Source organism: Panthera leo, chromosome D4, assembly GCF_018350215.1.
Source record: "Panthera leo isolate Ple1 chromosome D4, P.leo_Ple1_pat1.1, whole genome shotgun sequence".
Taxonomy (NCBI): Eukaryota; Metazoa; Chordata; class Mammalia; order Carnivora; family Felidae; genus Panthera; species Panthera leo.
In genome coordinates this window covers 1,615,568-1,637,105 of record NC_056691.1, presented here as the reverse complement: position 1 = coordinate 1,637,105, position 21,538 = coordinate 1,615,568, and the positions used below count along the sequence as shown (strand labels likewise).

Genomic DNA, 21,538 nt, shown 5'->3' with positions numbered 1-21,538 from the left:
GGCTGTCCTGCCCCCGAACCACCCAGGGAGCCTGGATCACCCTGGGCCCCTCGGCACACTGCCGACCACACCCAGCTCCAAGCTGGGCCCCAAAGCCAAGGCGAGCAGGAGCAGCTTTCGCACTGTGAGGGGCCCTGGCCGAGCACGTGGCTGTAGACGTGGCCACCGGGGACAGAGGGGACCCGTGGTCCTCTAGCGTGCAGTCTGAGGGCACGCGGGCGCGGTACCTTTGGCGGCAGTATTGTTGGGGGATGACGCGGAGGGCCGCCTCTGCGCGAGGAAGACCCCGGGGGCCATGGGCTGGGAGGCGCGGCTGGCCTGGGCCCCTGCAAAGGCTCCGGCCGCAGTGTACTCGTGGTCCGCCAGGCTGCTGCTGTGGGATTCAGGCGGGGGCTCGGGCGAGCTGCCCTCCTGTGAGGCCTGGCTGCTGGCCGTGCTGGCGGAGGCCGGGGTGGCGGAGGCCGGGGTGGCGGAGGCCGGGGTGGTGCTGGCAGAGGCGGAGGCCGAGGCGGAGGGCGAGGGGGTGTTGGGGGCCAGCTTCCTTTTGGTGCTCTTCTTCTTCCTGCTCTTTTGCTCCTCCTTTGGACAAAGCATGCGGCCGGGCCTCAGACGCAGGGGCTGGTCCCTCGTGCGTGAGGCCACTCCCCTGGCATTGGGCCAGCTGGCCCCCAGGAGACCTGGCTGGGTCCACACCTAGCCCCACGCTCCCCCACCGTGAACCCGAGCAGCACCGGGACCCGTGCAGGGACCACCATTGCCCCCCTGCAGGTGAGCTGCCCTGGACATGGGGACACATGGACGGTGACAGCACCATTCAGCTGCAGTGGACGTGCCCCCTGCCCCATTCCTCCACCCACAGCCTGACTCCCGGACGATGGGGGGGGATGTGCCACCAGCACCCCACTCCCTAACCCCCTTCACTCCCAGAAACTTGTGAACAGGGATCAGCAAGACTCAAATGTCCCCAAGCCTGAGACAGCTCCCAGACTGGGCAGTTTGGGCAGGGGGCTGGGGGGAGGAGCAGAGGCCCAGGCAGGGGGCTGGGGGTGGACAGAGGCCTGGGCAGGGGGCAGGGGTGGGGGAGCAGAGGCCTGGGCAGGGGGCTGGGGGAGCAGAGGTCTGGGCAGGGGGCTGGGGAGAGCAGAGGCCTGGGCAGGGGACTGGGGTGGGGGCAGAGGTCTGGGCACAGGGCTGGGAGGGGGAGAGCAGAGGCCTGGGCAAGGGGCTGGGGGCGGGCAGAGGCCTGGGCACAGGGCTGGGGGGTAGCAGAGGCCTGGGCAGGGGGCTGGGGGGGGGAGCAGAGGCCTGGACAGGGGGCTGGGGGTGGACAGAGGCCTGGGCAGGGGGCAGCGGCAGGGGAGAGCAGAGGCCTGGGCACAGGGCTGGGGTTGGAGCAGAGGCCTGGGCAGGGGCTTGGGGGGAGCAGAGGCCTGGGCAGGGGGCTGGGGCGGGGGAGCAGAGGCCTGGGTAAGGGGCTGGGGGGGAGCAGAGGTCTGGGCACAGGGCTAGGGGGGAGCAGAGACCTGGGCAGGGGGCTGGGGTGAGGAGCAGAGGCATCTGGGGAGCTGAGCCCAGGCAGGGCCCGTCTCACCTGCTGGGACAGCTTGGCTGCGGCAGCTGCCAGCCCAGTCTCGATGGAGGCCACTCTGGTGCCCTCACGCACAGGCCTGTCCTGCCTTGGCACCGATGGGCCGACCCTCGCTGCAGGAGAGAACGTCAGCCTGCCTCGAGTGGCCACCTATGCCTGTGCACCCCTGCGTCAATCTGTGTCCAACACCTTACAACTCAGGGAGGGGCCCCACACCAGCAAGACAGGGGACAGCAGGCTGGGGTCACACGGAAGGTGGACTCAGACCCCCACCCCAGGCCAGGTGCAGAGACACCCCCCCTAGGGCTGCTCATCCAGACAATGTAGGTGAGGGGCCGGCCCCCCGCAGGCAGTCCCCCAACCCCGGCCCCTGCACTACCTGTGGGGCTGTAGGGGGCGTCGTCCGAGCCCTTCCTCTTCTTGGACCGGGACTTGAAGACCGGACTGTCCTCATCAGACTCCAGGGAGGGGTAAACTAGGAGGTGGGGGGGGGGGGAGGCTGAGCCCCTGCTGAGACCGGGGGACTTCAAGCTGCAGAGCACTGTCCCTCCTGTCATGGCTGCCACACACACACACACACACACACACACACACACACACACGCAGGCACAAGTCCCCTGGGAGCCATCCAGCCCAGGCCCCCTGAGGCACAGCAAGGGCAGGGACTGGCCACAGAAGAGCTCCCAGGCCTGCCCCAGCGAGTCTTTGATGAGGAAGCCCCGCACAGCAGCTCTGGGGGGATTCCCGGGTGCCCCCGCCACAGCGCTCACTGCTGTCAGTCTGTCAGAATAGGGCAGGCCCCACATCCAGGCCCACAGGTGTCCACCCGACAGGGCAGGGCCAACCTCCCCTCGGGAGGGCTCTCCAGGGGCAGGAGGGGGGAGTTGAGGCCCTTGGGCCATGGGGACCGTGCCGAAGGCAGACCCCGCATCACGGGGGTAGTACACCCCTGGGCCCCAGACATCCCCAGGGGGGCAGGCCAAGGTGTGGAGGCAGGTCCTCACTCCTGAGCCCTCCCCTGCGGCCAACAGCAGCTCCCCAGAGCTGCCCGGAGCCCCGAGAGCAGGGCCTGGAGGGCTGGGGGGGAGGGTCATGCCCTAAGCCCCCCTGCTCACTGCCCACCTTGGATGTGGGCCACTCTGGGTCTCAGTGTTGTAACCCACACAGAGACAGACGGGACGGCCGTGGTCTCAACATGTCTGTGAGCGTGCCACAGTGTGGCCGCAGAGGGGGTAGCGGGGTCTGTCCTCAGAGGGCAGAACAGCCGTGGACCTCCAACCCAGCAACGCCCCGTCCCAGGTCCACGCCAGGCGCACTGCAAACGTAGCCACACGGCACCCCTGCACTAACGTTCCCAGCAGCAGCGTCCACGGTGGCTGAGAGGCAGAAGCCAGCAGGCGGCCGAGAGTGGCTGGAAGGGGCCAACACGTGAGGCAGCCACGGCAGAGCACGCGAGAAGGAAGGTCTGTGCTCAGGACGTGACGCACACAGACGGAGAGACTGTGTGAGCTACGGGCCAGGGAGGGGCTCTTTCTGGGTGGCGACCATATGCTTCTGAGGCCGACTTTCCTGTCTCCTGAAGACGGCTCAGCTCCCGGCACGAGCAGAAGCCCGGGGGCACTGCTGGCACCCGCCCGCACCCCCGGGGCCTCACCATAGTCTGAGTCCTTGAAGCAGGCATCCAGATGGTCCTGGTCCTCCTCGTAATCATCCAGGTCCACGCTGTTCTTAGCTGCCCTCTTCAGCAGCCGCTTGCCGGCGCCCTTGCCACCACCCCCGTTCTTCCTGGCACCGTGAGCCACCAGCGAGCTGCCCTTGGCCTGGCCGGCGCCCCACGTGGTCTGCAGGCAGGAGTCGGAGGCCTGCAGGTTGGCCATGGACAGCATTCCCTGAATTGCTTCCTGCGTGCTGGGGGAGGCCGGGGGCTGGCTGGAGACACAGAGAGAAAGGCGGCGCTCAGCCCACAGGCCACGGCCCACAGCACCGAGCCCACGGCTTATGACCCGTGGCCCACGTCCCACAGCACTCAGCCCACAGCAAGCAGTCCATAGGCCATGGTCCACAGCCCATGTAGCCCCCACCCCCCAGTGGCACAGGGCACAGGGTGGAGCACAGCAGTAGCTGATGACTCCCTCTCTGAAAGAGCCAACCACCCCCTTCTCCAGCCCTTTGCCCCCACACCCTGCAGGGTCAGACAGGGCATGGTGAGGGGACACAGGAGAAGAGAGGGAGCAGAAGGGGGCAGAGAGAGAAGGGTGGCAGAAGGACGGGCCTGTACCAGCCTCTGATCGCGCCTGCTCTCTCCCACCTGCTCTTTACCTGCTGGCCACACCTCAGCCCGGCCTGAGCTCGGCTCCGCTCAGCCGCCCCCTCAGGCAGCTTTCCCAACACCACCTTCTGCTGACCTGATCCGGGCACCTGTCACCCTCCGGCTCTGGGCAGTGCCGGGCCCCCTTGCCACATTCTCTTCGCCTGCCCCACCCCCTCCGCCATCACCTCCTCCCAGCTGAACTGACTCCCCTCCCTCCAGATACCCAGTGAGGCTGTGCTGCTGACTGACGCTGCGTCCTCCGCTGGCCTGGGCTCTGGGAGGGGTGGGTGGCAGCCCCCCTCCCCCCTGACAGAACAGAGGCCTGGACGAGGCTGGATGGGGACAGCTCTCACCGCCAAGGCCTGGGCTCCTCCAGGTGCTGTGCTCTCCTCCCCGTCCCCGCAGACCCCCGCATGGGGTCTGTCTGGGCCTTCTCAGGGACCTCAGATCCATGTCCCCCCCCCCCCCCCCCCCCCGCCAGGTCTGCTTTCCTGCCCCTGCCCCAGCCCATGCCTCCTTGCAGCCAGCCACCCACCGCCCCCCGCTCCTCCCCTAGCCTATCTGCACCAGGACAGACAGCTCACCCTGGTCAGCCCTCCACATCTCGCTGCAAGGCACCCAACGCCCAGCCCAGGAAACTCCCAGTGGGCCTGGCCCAGCAGGCATCTCTCTTCAGGGGCCGTTTCTGACCCTTGGCCTCACCCCCGTGGGACAGGACAGCCCACCCTGACCTGTGGGCCCCCAGCCAAACCATCGTGTCAGGCACTCCTGAGCTGACCCTCCCTGGGAGACAGGACCAGGAGTCCCGAATGGGGTGGGGAAGCCACAGGCGCTTAGCCCTCCTCCCCATCACAGACCCAGAAGGCCTAGGCAGCGGCTGCAGGGTCCAGCCCTGGTGTCCGACATCCATGCTTCTCCTGCCTGCCCCATGTGTCCTGGGGGATGGACCCACTCGAGGCTACTGTGACCCCAAAGCAGCACCCAGGGTGTCAGTCCACACAGGCCCTGCTGGGGGCTCTGCCTCGTCCTCTCTCATGCCGCCCCCCACCCCCACCCCATCTTCCAGAAGTGTTGGAAACACATTTAGTAGTAAGACCATTATAACGAGAAGGAGCCACAAGTCCCGGCTCAGAAGTGAGAACTTCTCAAACAGAGGGCCGGCAGGCTGGGGGAGATACAGCCGGCCCCCAGGGAGAACAGACACAGAGCGTCCCTGCAGGTCCCAGGGGCCCAGTGAGACAAGCTTGGACACACGTAGTCAGGCTGGGTCACTGCTGGGCTCTAGGCCAGGGACTCTGTCCGGAGCAGGGAGGAGGGGGCTGGGGAGGGCTCTCCAAGCAGCATTCCCACAAATACCGCCTCTCGGGCTCTGCCCCAGATACCCTGGACCACAATGTCCTGGCTTCTGCTGCAACCACACAGGACTGCAGTTCCAAAGCCAAAACGATAGGAAAATCAAGTCGGATGGTCAGAATCGGGAGCTCCTGGCCCCTCTGCCCCGTCCACGCTGCACAGGCAAAGGCTTGTCCAGACCTAGCCAGGAGCACACAGTATACCACGGCTGTGCCACTGTCACCGGTGGTCTCTGAGCAGCACAGACCCCCGACCTGCAGGGGAGACAGCAGGAGCCAATGGCTGGCCCGTCACCCTCTGCACCAGGCTCTCTGGGGCACGGATGTGGCCCTGTCCGGCCCTGTCCCGAAGCTCTGGGCCCCCTCACGCAGCCTCAAGGCTGGGCAGACACCAGGTTTCCCACAGGGACAGGAGGGCAGGGGGCCGGGACACCCACCGGGAGCTTCCCCTGGGGAACTGGCGTGGTCCCAGCCCAGCTCTGCTGCACCCAGGAGGGAGGCCTGTGGAGCCCAGGGCTGCATGCTGCCCGGGCCAGCGGTCAGTCCACGCAGGGCAGGCGCACCAAGGAGCAAAGTCTAGCCGGTGCACATGGAAACTCATCTCTTAATCCTCCAATTATCATACCAGAATCCTCCCCGCAATCCCCAGCGGTGAACGCTAAGCAAACCATCCACAAGAAATTAACATATTTCCCTCCATTTTTTTTCAGCTGTTTTTTCCCAGCAGCAAATACTTAAAACAGAGCAAACGGACCATCAAAAACTGACCCGCTCTCCAAATGGGAGACTGGGGAGAGGGACTGCCTGCAGCAGGCGGTCCGGGTGGGCCTGGCAGGCACGTGTGCATGTGCGGGTGGGTGTGAGGGCACACGTGTGTGGGGGCACACGTGTGTGTGTGCAGGGCAGTTAGCGGTGCACCTCGGACAGGCAGCCCTCCCTCCAGAGTCCGAGCATCAGCCAGCCAGGGTTCTTTCCGGAAGAAGGGCACCCCAAGGCCACGTGGGGCCAGTGCCCTCCTGGAAAGGGGGTCACAGCCAGACTTCTCCTGGCAAAGCCTCAGGCCAGGGTCCCGCCATAGCAAAGGCCACAGGGCATTTCTGTCGTGAGGGACTCATATCTGTGCGTGTACAGAAACCACTTAATGCCAAGCAGGAAACGCATACCCCAAAGGGCAGCAGACACTGCCAGCCACACGCCGAGAGAAAGCACCTACAGCTGTCTGTGAACACAGTACTGCACAAAACACCGTGATTTGTGAAAGAAAACACAGCCAAGTGACTTAGCCAGAATCCTCTCCGATCACAGCCTAATGCGCTTCCTGGGGGCCCTGCGGCCTCCCCACAGCTCATGCAGCGTTGGGACTGCGATTTTGGGAACACGGTCTCGGGGGCAGAGCTAGGGGACCGACTTCTGGGCAGGCCACGTGCGCCCTGCCTTCCTCAGGCCCAGCCCTTCCTGCCTGGATGTCACCGCCCAGCACAGCCCACCGTCCCGGGCCCCCACCGAGCCCTGTCATCGGGCAGGACAGGGATTCTGCTCTGGCCTCCGCCACTTGTGCTGCCTCAGTGTCTCCTGGGCCGCCGGGACGTGCTGCTGTCGTGGGGATGGGCAGGGGACAAACTCCCAGGTGGGAGGCCCTGACCCCTCGGTTATCTGTCTGTGGTACCTGTGGCAATTCCACGTGAGCAAAAAATGACCACAATGCCTAAAAACAAAATTAGTTGGATGGGCAGAGAATTCAGCTGGGACCATCACCAGAGAAACGAGCCCAGAGGGGTTAATCCGTGTCTCTCGGATCGCAGGTCTGGGGCCTAGCAGGCCTGGGCAGGAGGAATCCCGGCATCCAGGGGCCCCCACAGCCGCAGGAAGTGGGCTCCCAGCCCTGCCAGGCAAGTGCATGTCTGTTTGCACACAGGGGTCAACTGCACGTTGGCAGTTGGGTGGGTCTGCACGTGCCCCCGGACAGGTGCGGTCATCTGGGGACCTGGCAGGTGTGGCCCCTCCCAGGGCACGTCACTCCTGTCCCCAGGCTCTGAAACGACCTTCTCTCTCCCTGCAGGGTGAGGTCTCTGAAGCCCTGGGTCCCAGAGACACCAGGTGCCCTTGACCCGGAGGCTGGGCACAGGCCATGGAAAATTTCCTACATTACCTTCACAGCATTTGGGAAGCGTCTAGATAGAGACTGCTAGACGTCCCAGCCAGGAGCCCAGCCCAGCCCTGGTTCTCCGCATTCCCCCAAGGAGGGCAGCCGCTCAGCCTCCTCTGAGTGCAGGTGTCCAGGACTGTGGCGGGGTCGGGGGGAGCTCCGTGCCCTTACTCAGGGGCTCCACAGACCTTCGAGAACAGCAGGCCAGCGCCCACTCACCTACCTCTGGGACGTAGGCCCAGAGAGCCCATGTGTGCCCTGCAGGCCTACCTGTTGGGGTTGTACTCGAGCGCTCCAACCTCCTCACTGGCCTGCAACAGGTCCAGGATGCCCGCGGCTGAGCCCCCGCTGTCTTTCTTCACTTTGGCGTTGCGGGCAGGCTTGGTGTCCGTGTCGATGTGCAGCGAGCCCTCATCAGAGGACTCGTCACTCTGCCACGGGGATAGAGCCACAGATCAGACAGGGCTTGAGGGACAGCCATTGTCTCCCTCTGGCCATAACAGGTTTCTCACAGTCTTTCAAGAGCCGGCCCTTAGAACAAGCACTGCGGGGCCTGCTGGCGAGACACACACAAAACGGCTAGACCCCAGAGCTTTCTGTCGGGCCCCAGGGGCCTGTCCCGGAAGGCTGCCCTATTTCCCCAGGAAACCCTGGTTCACCGAGCCTTCCACAGGAGCACCGGTACTGACAACAGATGGGAGGAGAGCCCGTGTGGGTGGGCAGGGAGCCGGTGGGAGCACGGGCCCACACGCAGAGCCCCAGTTAACAGCCACTGGCAGGTAGCTCTGGGGACCCCTGGCCTCCTTGCGAACAGCCACCGTGTCCTGGGCTGGACGCAGCCTAACTTAACCACCCCCCAACCATGGTGCAGGACCCCCGGCAGGCCTGGCCCCGCTCCCCCCACCATTCATCATCTTCAAGGTGGCACAGCCACCCACAGAGACCCGAAGACCCTCCTGGAGTCCCACCCCTGCGTTCATCCCTCCCTGTGGGTCCTATGGCACGTGGCCCCACTCCAGAACCCAGGCCAACCCCCATGGAAACGCCCGGGGAGCATGAAGATGAGCCACGTCCCCTGCGAAGCAGGACGGCCAGAGACAGGGATGGGCGTGTGGCCTGGCCTCCCAGGGACCCGGGGCAGACACACCTTGTAGAGTGCCGAGTCCAGCTTTGGCTTCGTAACGGGCGTGGGCAGCGGCTCCTTCCCGTCCAGTAAGACTGAAAGCACAGCAGAGATGCGTCTGGCAGAGGCCACGGGAGCACGGCCGCCCCCCACCCCCTGAGCCCTCACTCACAGGACAAGTCTCTCTTGGGGGCGCTCCGCTTCCTCCTGATGGGGAACTCGTCAATCTTGAGCTCCCCATCATCGGACACATACTCGTACTCGTCCCGCACGGGCTGGGGCTTGTCCTCCTTGAAGCTCTGCACGGCCCCAAACACGCCGGGGCCAGGCTGCGGCTTCAGGGCCTTGGAGCTGCGGCGCACACGCGGGCCGGTCAGTACCATGGGACAGTGGCCGGCCCGTCCTCCAGCTGTTGGAGGGTGTGCTCCCCCCGCCCCCCCGAGGCTCTGGTCCCAGCTCGATTTCAGAGGCAGCCAGCATCCACGGCCTGGGGTCCCCGTGGAGCTGTGTTGGAAAAATTAATTCCGACTGCGGTGCAGACACAATGTTCTAAAAGCTATCATTCAACTCGGGTGAGGCGGGGCTCCGACGCATCCAGCAATGGGGACAGCAAGCCAGGGCTGGGCCTTCCGCTGCTCCCCACAGGGCAGCTCCAACTGCCAGCATCTGAAGCATACACACCAGGCGGCAGGGAGCCCTGCTGGATGTGCACACCGGCATGCACACAGAGCTGTGATACGGTGTCCACGCACAGCTGTGATAGTGTCCATACACAGCTGTGATATGGCGTCCACACATAAGTGTGCATGCACAGCTGTGATATGGTATCCATACACACATCTATGATAGTGTTTACGCACGTGTGTGCACACACAGCTGTGATACGGTGTCCACGCACACGTGTGCACGCACAGAGTCCCATCCACCACTGCCTTCTCTATTTCCAAAGCTTCAGCGCCCAGCAACCGAGCTTCAGACAATCAAGCATGTGCTCAGGGCCATGAGGTCCAGGCGACGGGCCCTTCCCCACGGGCCTCTGGGCCCCAAGACCACCCAGACCAGACCCAGGCCCCTGCTCACTGAGCAGTCTCGGCACACTGTCTAGAGGTCTTGGGACTAACGGGATGTCGGGCCAGGCTCTGCACGGCGCTGGACGTTGCCCTGCCCTGCTTCCCCACCACCTGCAACAAGGAAACTGAAGCCCATGGCAGAAAACTGGCCCCATTCCCACTGGGATGTACTGCTTCCCAGCCGGGGGGCACCCACCCCAACATGAGACTCAGCGAGCAACTGCACGTGGGACCCTGGCTGCCAAGGGGCTTCTCGGCTGCCAAGCTGCTCAGCAGACACAGACCCCTTCTGCCGTCTGGAACACCGACATGCCCACTCCCACACACACCCTTCCTGCCTCTCAGCTCAGTGCCACCTCCGCCAGGAAGCCCTCCCGATTTCTCAGGCCCCACAAGCCCTGCACTTCTATCCTCCACAGCCTCCATCACAGCCATAATTTGGGGCACATTTGAGAACGATGGGTTCACACAGGCCTCTGAGCCCCGAGGCCAGGACCCTGACCCACCCTACATGTTGTGTGCCAGCCCAGGGCAGCAACCGGGCTGGAGGCCACCCAGTCACGCTCTCCCCTCTGCAAGCACACACCAACTGGCCCCTCTCCACCCACCAGAGCTATCAGGTTGGGAGGTGGGGAAAGGTTCTGCCTGGTGAGGTCAGCCAGCTCTGGAAGGGGTGGGGGGGCTCGCCTGGGGACCCCTCCAGGAGGTCATGTGTGTGCATGTGGGGTGTGTGTGTAGCGCGTACGAGCCTGTGTGACGTGGGGTGCGTTTCTGTGCGTGTGTGCTGTGTGCAAGCGTGTGCGCCTGCCCCTGCAGGCTGAGTGTGCACGTACCCCAGCAGTCTCTTGTTGAAAGAAAATGAGAACTTGGTGTCCTTGTTTCCTGAGAGAGGAGACTTCTCCAGCTTCTGCTCCTCCTCCATCTTCAGCAGGGAGTCGGGTTTGCTGTTCTGAAAAGCAAACCCAGGGCTGTCACTCGGCTGCATGCAGGCAGCCAGTGGGCGGAGGTGTTGGGACCGGCCGGCCTCCTCCCTCGGACCACATCATCCAGGAACCCCATTCTCTGTAGCGCCTAGGCTCACGTGTGTGCAAACGTGCGCACACACGCACACACTCCTCACCTTGTACTTCCACTTGGCTTCTGACTTGCTCTTAGTTTGTTCTCGGATTTCCAGCCTCTCCACATCATTCTGTGAACTGATCACCTCCTTGTTGGGCACACTCAGGACACTCTTTGTGGCCTAGAAAATAGCAGTCATGACCCAGCAGTGGACACAGGAGAGGGTCAAGGATCTCTGAGGCTACAGGGCAAAGTGAGAGCCGCACGGCACAGAGCCCCTGCCTCCTGCTGGCTCACATGCAGCAGCTCAGCTACCCATCCACTCACCCCATCTATCCACTCATCATCCATCCATCCACCCCAAACACCCAACCATCCACCCACCCACCCACCATCGTAACCATCCACCCATCCATCCATCCGCCCACCCACCCACCACCCCATCTATCCACCATCTATCCACCCACCTATCCACCCATTCATGTACCCTCCCCCCCTCATGCCCTCCCTCCCTCTTCCTGCCATCCATCCACCTGTTCATTTGTTCATTCATCCACCCTCTCTGCCTCAAGGAAAGGAAAACCAATGTGCCCCACCGGAGCCCTGTGACACTGGCCCTGGTTGTCAGTGATTCCCCGAGAAGGGGTATCAGCCTCCCACTAGCAGGAGATCACTCAATGGGGCCGGGTCTCAGTGTCTCACGGTCCCTGAAGCCCACGCCTAAGGCCCTCTGGTTACACTGGTCAGGGCCAGGCCTGCCTCTCTCACTGATTATGGGGGCTCAGGCTCCTCAAGTAACTGCCCACATCGCCAGTCCCCCTTCTACCCCCCGCCCCCCACTGCTCTCTGATGGGTGCCTGGCCCACCTTCAGGTCCCAGAGAAGACTCAGCCAGCTCGTCCCCCCACGTGACCCCGTGTGGGACCCCCGTCCCAGCACAGACACCACTGCCTTCACTGGGAGGCTCTGTCCCCACTGTGCCAAGCTCGTTGGGCTGTCCCCGGCCCCTAGTACAAGGACACGGCAGCCCTGGTTCTGGGCCGCAGGCCAGCCTCTGAGGTGTCTGTGGACCCTCTGACAGGAGGGTGAGACCACCCACCTTGCCTTTCTTGGGTGGCTCGATCTTGGTAAGCGCCTCCTTGGTGTGGGCCTCCAGCAGGTCCAGGTTGGGGATGGTGGGAGAGGCTGCCCCCCTGCACTTCTTCCCTTTCTTCTTGCCCCCATCCTTGAGCTTTAGGGGCTTGGGGGGCTTTGGGGGCTTCGGAGGCTTGGGGGGTTTGGGGACTTTGGACGGTTTGGGCATCTTCACGGTTTTGGGAGTCTTTTTCTTGGACACTTTCTCCAGGAAGGACCGAGGAGGGCTGGCCTCAATAGGGGATGGGGGCTCCTCCTTCTCCCGGTCCCCAAAACAGACCTCATCTGAGGAGATGGCCGGGGTCACTTCAGGTCGGGTGGCCTTGGAGGCATTCTGGGGCAAGGACAAGAAGAGGTGGTCAACCACCTCCTGCCAGGAGGGCCTCAGCCCAGGCCGTGGGAGACAACCCAGCAGAAAAGAGCATCCGTCTACATGCTTGCATCTGTCCTATGGCATCCGTAGGATACACCCATCTACACCACCTACGGGTCACACTCACGTCTGTCCTACAGCGTCTGTAGAATACACTACCTACACCACCTATGGGACACCCTCACGTCTGTCCTACAGTATCCATAGGATACACCTGTCTACACCACCTATGGGTCACACTCACATCTGTCCTATAGGGTCCGTAGGATACACCTGGCTACACCATCTACCAGACATGTTCGTGTCTGTCCTACAGTATCCATAGGACACCCTCACATCTGTCTACACCATCATGTGACACATCCATCTACAGTACCCACATGATAGGATGCCGTTCGTCTACACCATCAGCTACCTGACCCCTCCACCTCCTTGGTGGGAACTGCTGTCCCACCCTGCAGCACAGAGAAGCTGGGGGCAGTCCGGGCTCACGCAAGCAGGGTCTCCAGAGGCTGGAATTGTCCTTCCTCCAGTCTCCTCCCCACCCGTTGGGAAAGCTGCAGAGGAGCCCCATCCCGTTTTCCCAGGGCTCCTGCCAGGAGGTCACAGGCAGCCACAGGTGCCTAGGAGTTTGTACTGTGCCGGTGACCCTGCCCCAGAGGGCTGGGGGAGGAGCCATCTCAGACACCACTGTCCCTGGCGGGCAGCTCTGGGGAGGGCCAGGGAAGGCAGGCAGAGGGTCCCCCTGCCAGGGTTGGCGGCCTCCGGGGTCCGCCCTACCTCGCTGAGCCGGATCTCTTTGGCGAGGTCTTTGATGAGCTGGGAAGGTTTGAAGTGCTCTGGGAGTTCGTCCTCATGCTCCGCCAAAGCCTGAAGGACAACACACACAGGCCCGGGCTGGGTGCTGCCGTCTACCTTCTAGGCCACGCCACCCCACCCCTTCCCACCCACAGGGGCCCTCCAACCCAGGCCCCATCAGACAGGCAGGGGGAAGGCTTTGTCATGACCCCACTCCACAGGTGGAGAAACAAAGTCCCAGAAAGGACGACATGCCCGAGGCCACCACTGGCTGGAGAGTGGACGTGGGCGGTCCCTTCTTCCTGGGCACAAGGCTGCTACACCTGGCCATGTGGCTGAGGGGAGGTGGGATGGACACCAGATACTGTTCCAGGCCTTGAAGCCAGAGATGGGGATATAGGACAGCCCTGGGGGATCACCAGACAGTGCTGCTGGGGGACACGGCAGGGGCAGGGCGTGCGGGACAGGGCAGTGCTGCTGGGGGCACCTTGTAGGGTAAAAGGTCTGTTGCTGTGGAGGGCACAATGTGGGGACACAGTGTAAAGGGATGCCCACATCACAGAGCAAAGGTCACTTCTGAGCTGATGAGCTGATGCCTAGATGGGCCCAGGGCCAAGAGGCTGATCCCAGCCCACGACCTGGGCCCCCCTGCCCCACCCCGCCCTGCCCCCTCAGGGGCACTCCGTGGTATCTCCACCACCCACCTTCCCCCCTGCAGACTCTCCAGGCCCCTGGGCCCCCCCGCTGCGCCTTGGGCCGGGCACTGCTCCCCCTACCCCGCTACAGGTGAGCTCTTCACAGGCTGGCTCCCACTAGAGGAACGGCTCCCCGCCCGGACCCACCCCTCTGCCCGCTCACACGGGGCACATCTCCCTACCTGCTTTTTCGTCCATGATCTAAAAGCACCATTGAGAATTTTAGCTCCTTGGACTAGATGAGGGGGCAGCTGCTTCCCAGATTTGTGAGAACCTGGGTGGGGAGACAGAGGGATTTGATCTGGTGGGCGTGTGCCCGCTCGCCCCTCCCCGCCCACAGCTTGCGGGCGACTTCACGCGGTGGGCGGGGCAGGGGCGGAGTCCGGCCGGACCTCTGCCCACTGCCACCTGCCCAACTGCCAACGGTTGCTCTCGGAACCTCGGGGACCCAATCCAGGTGCCCCGCGAGGGCAGGACTGGCGCTCCCCCCACCCCCACCGTCCACCCGCAGGGCCCAGGTGTTCCCCCTCCACGTGGCTCCCCGCCCACCTCAGTGAGGGGCCATAGGCGCACCCACACCTCACGCTGCCCCTGCATAGCTGCGGTACCGGGTGTCCCTGCGGTGGTGGGCCAGGGCAAGCACGGTCTCAGAGACGCCCTGGGGGGCCGTGCGAGCCCCCAGGAAGGGGACAGAGTGCCCCCTTTCCGGCCGGGTAGCTCGCTGCAGAGGCCAAGCGGCCTGATCTCCGAGCCACCACATGACAGACGTGCGGGTCCATGGTCAGTGGTCACCCCATCAGGCCGTCTCCAGCGGGGGGGGGGGGGGTGCTCTGCCTATGCTGCCCCCATCTCACCTCCCTACCATGAGCCCTGGGGGCAGGACTGGACTCCCTCCTAGACACGCCCCTGCCAGGGTGAAGTGCTCTGCACTTGGGGCCCAATGGATGAATTTCATTGAAACCTGGCCAGCCAGGACTAAGGTCAGTTTTTAGCTTTCCCATCTCTAACAGGAGCCAGAGCCCCTGCCCTGAGGAAGGGGTCTCAGCTGGCTGTAGGAGCCAGGCACTGACCCTGAAGGCCTGGGGTGCAAGGCAGCTGGGTGTCCACGGATAGCAGGGACCCAAGGGGCCCACCCCTTTCCACAAGCCTCCGCGGGGACCCCAACAGGCACACCCACCCCTAGGATGGCAGGGACGTTGCAGTGGTCCTCAGCTGGCAGCTGGGAGCCAGGCAGACCCTCAGGCCTCTTGACATCCCAACTGAGCCCCACCAGGAGCCAAGAAGGCTGCGTACACCAGGCCCGGGGACACACAGCAGCGTTCTTTCCAAAACATGAACCACCCTGCCCAGCATCCCCCAGCCCCACACTGCAGAGCAGGGCTCAGGCCCCTTGAAGGCTGTGCTCCACCCACAGGCAGAGATGCCAACCTGGACATCCGTACCTTTAAACGCCTCCAGCAAATGCTTTCCCATGTACCAGCAGGCAGTTTCAAAGTTGGGAAACTGAGTCAGGCTGCCAAGTTTCAATCTCCTTTCCACTTCATATGCTCTGGAAACCATAGCAAAGAACTGTCCAGAGCACTGAGCTCTGAGGGGGCGACACTAAGCGTGAGCCCACATCAGAGTCACGAGTCACAGCTGTGACAAGGCCACAGCGCGGCTATGCTGCCCCAGCCTCCACAATGGGCCCAGCGCAGCAGGGAAGAGTAGGGGACCACATGGGAATGAGCTCCATGGGCCACGGCCACTGGCCGTTCAGGGGCCCCTGCGAGATCACAGCCCACCTCCCAAGGAAGAGGCTAACGGCACGCCCAGAACTCAGGGGAGACGCCACCACACCGGCCTGGCAGCAGGGGACCTGCCTGGTGGAACCCAGGCCGGCGTGGCCCTACCTCATCTGCATCTCCACACTCAGGCTGTGGAGGAAATGTCCCGCGAAGGCCAGGCAGTCCACAGGCGTGAGCGTGGCGTAAATCCAGCCTGGGGAGACAGGGAGGTGGCCAGCCCTTCGTGGTACTCGAGGCTCCTTCCAGCCTGTCCTGGTGCCCCCGTCCAAGCTGGCCGGGCTGCTCAGTGCACTTCCTGCCTGGCCCAGGCCCAGGAGCTTCCCACCCAGGCCCGGGCTGCCCAGCACCCCGACCTCCACACATGGGCGTGGGGGTGGGTGTGGGGGGCCCAAGCCGAGCTGCCATAGCCCTGGGAGAGCTGGGCTGGTCCCCGGATCGTCCTCAGAGGGGAACCTGGGCCACATGGGGATGTCACCGTGGCCGGGGGGAAGGGGGGAACCCGGGGGAGGAAGGGGTCTCTCAGGAAGGACTCCGAACACCTAAACGAATAGGAGTATGAGGCCTTATTCAATCCTGATTGAAAATGGGGGAAGAAATATCTGTAATTAGGAAATGTGAGCAGTGGCTGCTTAGGTATTGACATCATGCTACGTGCAAGAGGCCTTCTGGAGAAGGAGGAACGTCTCAGGATGAAGCAGCATGAGGCCTGTAAGGCCCTTCCTCCTCCTCAGGGCCGAACTGTCCAGATGAGCAAAAACGTGGGGCGCAGGGCCGGCTCTCAGGGCCCCAGGACAAGGCGGACAGCCCCGCGGATGCTCACCTGAGGGGATGAAGAGCGTCTGGCCCTGCTTGAGGGTGCATTTATAACACCTGTCCACCTGGTCTGCAAAGAACATCTCGCTGTGGTTCGCGGCCGACTGCCAGCGCTCGTACAGGGAGATGTTGGCCGAAGCCGGCTTGATGAGATAGAAGATCTTCTCCCCCTGCCAACAAGAGGCCACTGGCAGAGCCCGCCACCGCCCAGGACGCTGGGGGGCAGGGGCACCACAGGCAGGGGACACTGCTGGGGGGCAGAGCCGGCCACTGCCCAGGGACCATGGACACCCAGGGACACCGTCCCTTCCCTGAGATGTTGGGGACACACGGGCCTTGCAGTTCAGGAGTCTGTTTGTGGGAAGGTTATGGGCACCAGAGCCCGGGCACCCCACACGCCACGCTTGCGCGACACTGGGAATGCCACGTGTGGCAGGGGCAGCCCCGCTGTGTCATGACTTGCTCCACTCCTGAGAGCCTCCTGCGTCTGGGCTGCAGATGGAAGGATGGCCCCCATGGCCAGGCTCCGGCCCGCCCCACACTCAGCGCTCCACAGGGCCCGGACCATGAGCCCCGCCGCCCCACGAGTCAGGCTCAGGCAGGTGCAGGGAGACCCGGGGCCGGTGCCTGAGCCCAAGACTTGGGGTCTCCCTCTCTGTTTGTCTTCACATCTCCCTTGTCCCCTGGCAGGGGCCCCCAGCCCTCCCCGCTCTTGTGTGGGCCCCCACACACGTTCCCTCGCCCCCTCTTCCAGGAAGCCCTCCCAGCACCGCACTCCCCTCCTTAGGGGTCCGGAATGCAGAGCGCCAGGCCCCCTCCAGTGGGCTTCATGAGCCTCACCCTTCCCCAGAAAAAGGCAACACATCTGGGCCACTCTGGCCCCGAGGCTCCGCCACCCCCACCTCCCGAGGGCAGGAGAAACACATGCCCATGCCCCCCCCAGGTGCTGGCCCCATGGGGGCCGTGGGGACCGCAGGCAGCCTTGCTCGTGGAGGCGGGTGCGCCCACCTTGAGCACGTGGTACCAGGCAGAGGCGCCCCCCGAGTCGATGTGGAAGTCGGTGTAGCTGTCCTTCACGCAGATCAGGCAGTACTTGGTCACCTTGGGCTTGGCCAGCAGCGCATCGTCCGGCCAGCAGGTCTCCACCCAGGACAGCTTCTTGACGATGTCAGGCGGCTCCACGAAGCTGGACATCCTGGGGGAGACAGGAGGAGGGGCATTGGCGGCAGGAAGCTCCCCTGCACCTGCCGGGCCCCCAGGCGGGAAAGGTGGTGCACGTCCCTCAGCAGTTCTCCACCTGGGCTATGTGACACGGCCCCCATTTTACAGATGAGCAAACTAAGGTTTGCGGGGGCAGATCGCAGCTGGCCGCCGGGTGCAGCCACGGCAGGTGCCTAACATGGGGTCTGTCCATCCAAAGTTGGGGGAGGGGGAAGGCCAGAGAACGCCCCTCCCTGGGGACCCAGAAGGGGATGGCCCAGGTGGGCCCATGAGGGTGCTGCTGGATATCGCTTGGTGAGAAGCCACTGGTCTCCAGAGCAGACCACAGGGGACCTGGAGCCAGGAGCCACATCGGTCATTGTCAGACCAGCTAACTCGTCTTCAAACAGGCAAAGGTGGCCTTTTCAATTAAATGTCACTGGCCTGATTAAAATGCCAGTATGGGGGCGCGTGGGTGGCTCAGTCGGTTGAGCGTCCGACTTCGGCTCAGGTCATGATCTCGCAGCTCGTGAGTTCGAGCCCCGCGTCGGGCTCTGTGCTGACAGCTCGGAGCCTGGAGCCTGCTTGGGATTCTGTCTCCCTCTCTCTCTGCCCCTAAACAATTCCCATTCTGTCTCCGTCTCTCTCAAAAATAAATAAACATTAAAAAAAATTAATAAAAAATGCCAGTATGGCATCAAAGTCGTCCGGGTCAGCAGCCCGACACATCCACGTGCTGGCCAGAACCGCACAGCTCCACACGGGAGGCCCTGCCGGCCCAGACAAGAGTGCCACAAACCACAAGCTAGGCCCCACCACTCCGCCCTCCAGACCTCGGCAGCAGACCCTCTTGACATCTCCGGCTTGTCCCAAGCTGGTGTTCCTCTCTGTCCCCTGAGCCCTCCTCCCCACCGTCCATGCCCAAGGTGGCTCCCAGGCCCCCTGCTGCCACAGGAGAGAAGACCTCTGCACACCACACACGAGCGCTTCCCCCCATGGCCCCAAACGCCCTCACTTCCTCGCTGGACGGCTCCTCGAGCATACAGCCAGCCTGCCCTCCTGCCACCGAGGCCCACTGCTCCTTGCAGCCTCCCAGAGTGGACAGGCTGGGTCCCATAGCCCCAGGCACCTGAGGCCACCGTGGGTGACAGTGCAGAGGTACTGTCACCGTGGGTGACAGTGCAGAGGTACAGTACGACGTACGTCCACATAATTGACACGTCACTGTCACAGCAGGCGCCTCTGGGATCAGGGAACACATGAGTCACGGCAGGATCCCCACAGACCCCAACATAGCCACAGACAGACTGATCAGGCCTGGCCCCTGAAGCCCCAGCTGGCGTCTTCAGGGACAGACAGCACTGATGACGTGGAAGCCACCCTCTCCCCCTCGACAGCCCTGGCACCAAGCCCACAAATGGCCTGGTGTGACGTGTTCATGACCCCTGTGATCCTTGGACCGGGCCTGAGGACACCGGAGGCACCACACATTTTCTGCCAGCAGAGGGCTGGCCCCGAGAGGCCCAAGGGGAAACCACACACCAAAGCACCAGCTCCCCAGCTCTGCCACGCTGGCAGCTCTCTCTGAAGCCCCCAGGTGGGCCAGCAGACCAAGCTCCTGAGTGTGTTCTCATCAGAACCCAGCCTTGGGGACAATCCTGCTTGTGAAGCCGCAGGAGATAGCTTTCTCTCGATACGCTAATCTATCCTATTTCCCTTTACGCCTATGCTGTCGGGAAGCTCAAACAAACCCCAGCATCCAGTTACAATATCCTGTCTGGGCTCCTGGCACAGTTCTATATTCTCCTTCTCAGTGTGGTTTTCAGTAACTCCTTTTTCCTACCTGCCCTTCTGCACACAAGCTATCTGGCTATCACATGTGCTTTTCAGAAGTTGGCAAGGGTGGAAAGGGTCTGAAAGTAAAATCATGCTTAAACTAAACCAGCCACAACTCAGGTCTTGTGCCGAGCAAAGGGCCAGGGGGAGAACAGCGAGGATTTGACAGAGGGGCAGGAAAGGCAGGGCCAGGGCAGGCGCTGGCCAAGCCACAGCAGAGCAGTGGTCCTGGGAGAGCAGGGCCGTGGCACAAGGGGCAGTGCTGGTGGCTGACCAGCCCCTGACCACACAGAAGCTGGGGCTAGGCAGGTCCAGACGGCCATGGTGCAGGACCCTCCACCCTGAGAACAGCAGCAAGCAGGGCAGGCCTGGCTCCAGGAGCTCAGGCTGGGGCCGCAGGGAGAGCAGGTGCAGAGTGCGACCCTGCTGTGCCCACAGTGTGCACTGGGGAGTGCACCTGTGAATGTGTGCAGGCACGTGTGGGAGCGTGTGGGGGTGTCAGTGTCTCAAGGAACGTCACGCATGAGCATGAGCACGTGCGTTCTGGAAGAACCTATGCCGCGGTGTGGCCTGGGGCTCTTTCTGGGGAACGGGGTGGGGGCAGGCCAGAGGAGTCCGCGTCTTGCTGCTTATGTTCCGTTTGGATTTGTCACAGTGCGTCACTTCCGGTCTTGAGAAGAGAAACAGACCAGCACCGCATGCCGCTTTCGCACGTGTGTGCGGGCTCCCCGAGCAGCCGCAGTCCCGGCCCGGGGGCCCTCACCTGGTGTCGGAGAACTCCAGGCTGGTGAGGTTGAGGACCCGCTTGCGGTTGGTGCTGTAGTAATAGTCCACAAACTCCTTCAGCTTCATCTTGCAGTCCTTCTGCTTGGCGACATCCGTCACGTCCACGCTCCGCTCTGGGCCTGCGGGCAGGGCAGGGGGTGGGGCCGTGAGGGGCCAGGGTGTGCAGCCCGCCCCCGCCGCACCGGGCTGCCCTGTGGGCTCCCTGCTGAGAGGCAGGGGTGCAGGGAGGCGGCTGAGACACAAGCCTCCGCGGGAGGGGGCCCGGCAGACGGGAACCCCCCATAAACGACATGGGACACACATTTTAAAAATCAAAAAATCAAAAACTCCTACACTTCTAGGGCTCCAACTTATTATCCTGAAAACTGGTAAGTTAAAGGAAAAACATTTTTTTCTGTAGTTGACGAGGAAACGTTCAGGGTGAAAATCACCGATGACAGTTCCTTAAGGAACTGGCGAGGGTGAGCTCCTCACACCGACTCCTAATTAGTAGTGGGAGAAAGGCGCACAGGACTAACGGCCTCGTCCCTCCCAGCAGTCCCCAGGGGCTGCTCAGACCCGGGCTGCGGGCTGACGGGCCCTTCTGTGCGGGTGGCCAGGCACCACAGGCTGACGGGCGGGAGCGCCTCAGCCCCGAAGCGGCTGCCGTCCCCCTGAATGTGAATCTGAGTGTCTGTCCAGGTGGTGCAGGAACCACTGGGGACAGAGGAGCGAGTTACATGACGCCACGGGTACACCGTTGGCCAGATCCCCCACATGGGACGTTCTCTAGGACCAGCAACCCCAACCCTCCCACAGCCTCGGGAATGGGGAGATGCTGAGAGGCATAAAAACCACATGCAGTGTGCAGGTCTGGTCTGGGCTCTGATTCAAACAGCAAACTGGAAGGGGCGTCTGGGGCGCCTGGGGTGACTGAGGCGGGGCTCTGATGCTACTGAGCAGCCCGCGGCTGCAACGACGTCAAATCATCTGTCAGAGCCCCTGCCGGGGTTTCCGTGGGAGAAGTGACGTACGTGCCACAGATTTGCTTTAAATTTGGGGGTGCAGACACAGAAAGCCGGCCAAGATCTTGTGGTTTTGTGGCCAGTACTGGGCACAGGGGAGTTTACTTCCCTTGGGGTGTGTGTGTGTGTGTGTGTGTGTGTGTGTGTGTGTGTGTGAAAACGTCCATAATAAAACAAGTAAGGAGAAGGGAGAGCATTTACAACACAAGCCTCTAAGACATGCTTCCCCGTCGGCTAAGCTGCTTCCAGCTCCCGCAGACAGAGCTATGGTCGAGCGGGCAGTGCCTGGGGCCGGCCCTCTGTGCTCTCTGTGGCCAGCTGAGCCAGGGCCTGGGTGCCAGCTGTGGCAAGATGACACTAGCTACCGGTGACGTCCAGCACCTGGCAGGCGTGAACTAGATCTTAGCTGTTATTCTAGGGGCTGCGGCCGGGCACAGATGGCCCCGATGGGGCTCCCTTCTCTC

General features: G+C 63.1%; 1 protein-coding gene across 1 annotated transcript in view; it reads right to left on the bottom strand.

Moving 5' to 3' along the window:
• The window catches only part of PHF2 (PHD finger protein 2), a 75,853-nt gene that overhangs the window by 2,271 nt on the left and 52,044 nt on the right, over positions 1–21,538 (bottom strand). The window contains exons 5-21 of the mRNA XM_042912310.1: positions 20,048–20,189; positions 17,257–17,443; positions 16,256–16,418; positions 15,541–15,628; positions 15,091–15,197; positions 13,831–13,922; positions 12,936–13,025; positions 11,748–12,116; positions 10,711–10,830; positions 10,424–10,539; positions 8,693–8,871; positions 8,545–8,615; positions 7,668–7,828; positions 3,243–3,517; positions 1,968–2,063; positions 1,592–1,701; positions 228–579 (exon numbers count right to left, since the gene is read on the bottom strand). Of these exons, the coding sequence (XP_042768244.1) occupies positions 228–579; positions 1,592–1,701; positions 1,968–2,063; positions 3,243–3,517; positions 7,668–7,828; positions 8,545–8,615; positions 8,693–8,871; positions 10,424–10,539; positions 10,711–10,830; positions 11,748–12,116; positions 12,936–13,025; positions 13,831–13,922; positions 15,091–15,197; positions 15,541–15,628; positions 16,256–16,418; positions 17,257–17,443; positions 20,048–20,189 (2,718 nt within the window). The remainder of the gene's footprint in view (positions 1–227; positions 580–1,591; positions 1,702–1,967; positions 2,064–3,242; positions 3,518–7,667; positions 7,829–8,544; positions 8,616–8,692; positions 8,872–10,423; positions 10,540–10,710; positions 10,831–11,747; positions 12,117–12,935; positions 13,026–13,830; positions 13,923–15,090; positions 15,198–15,540; positions 15,629–16,255; positions 16,419–17,256; positions 17,444–20,047; positions 20,190–21,538) is intronic.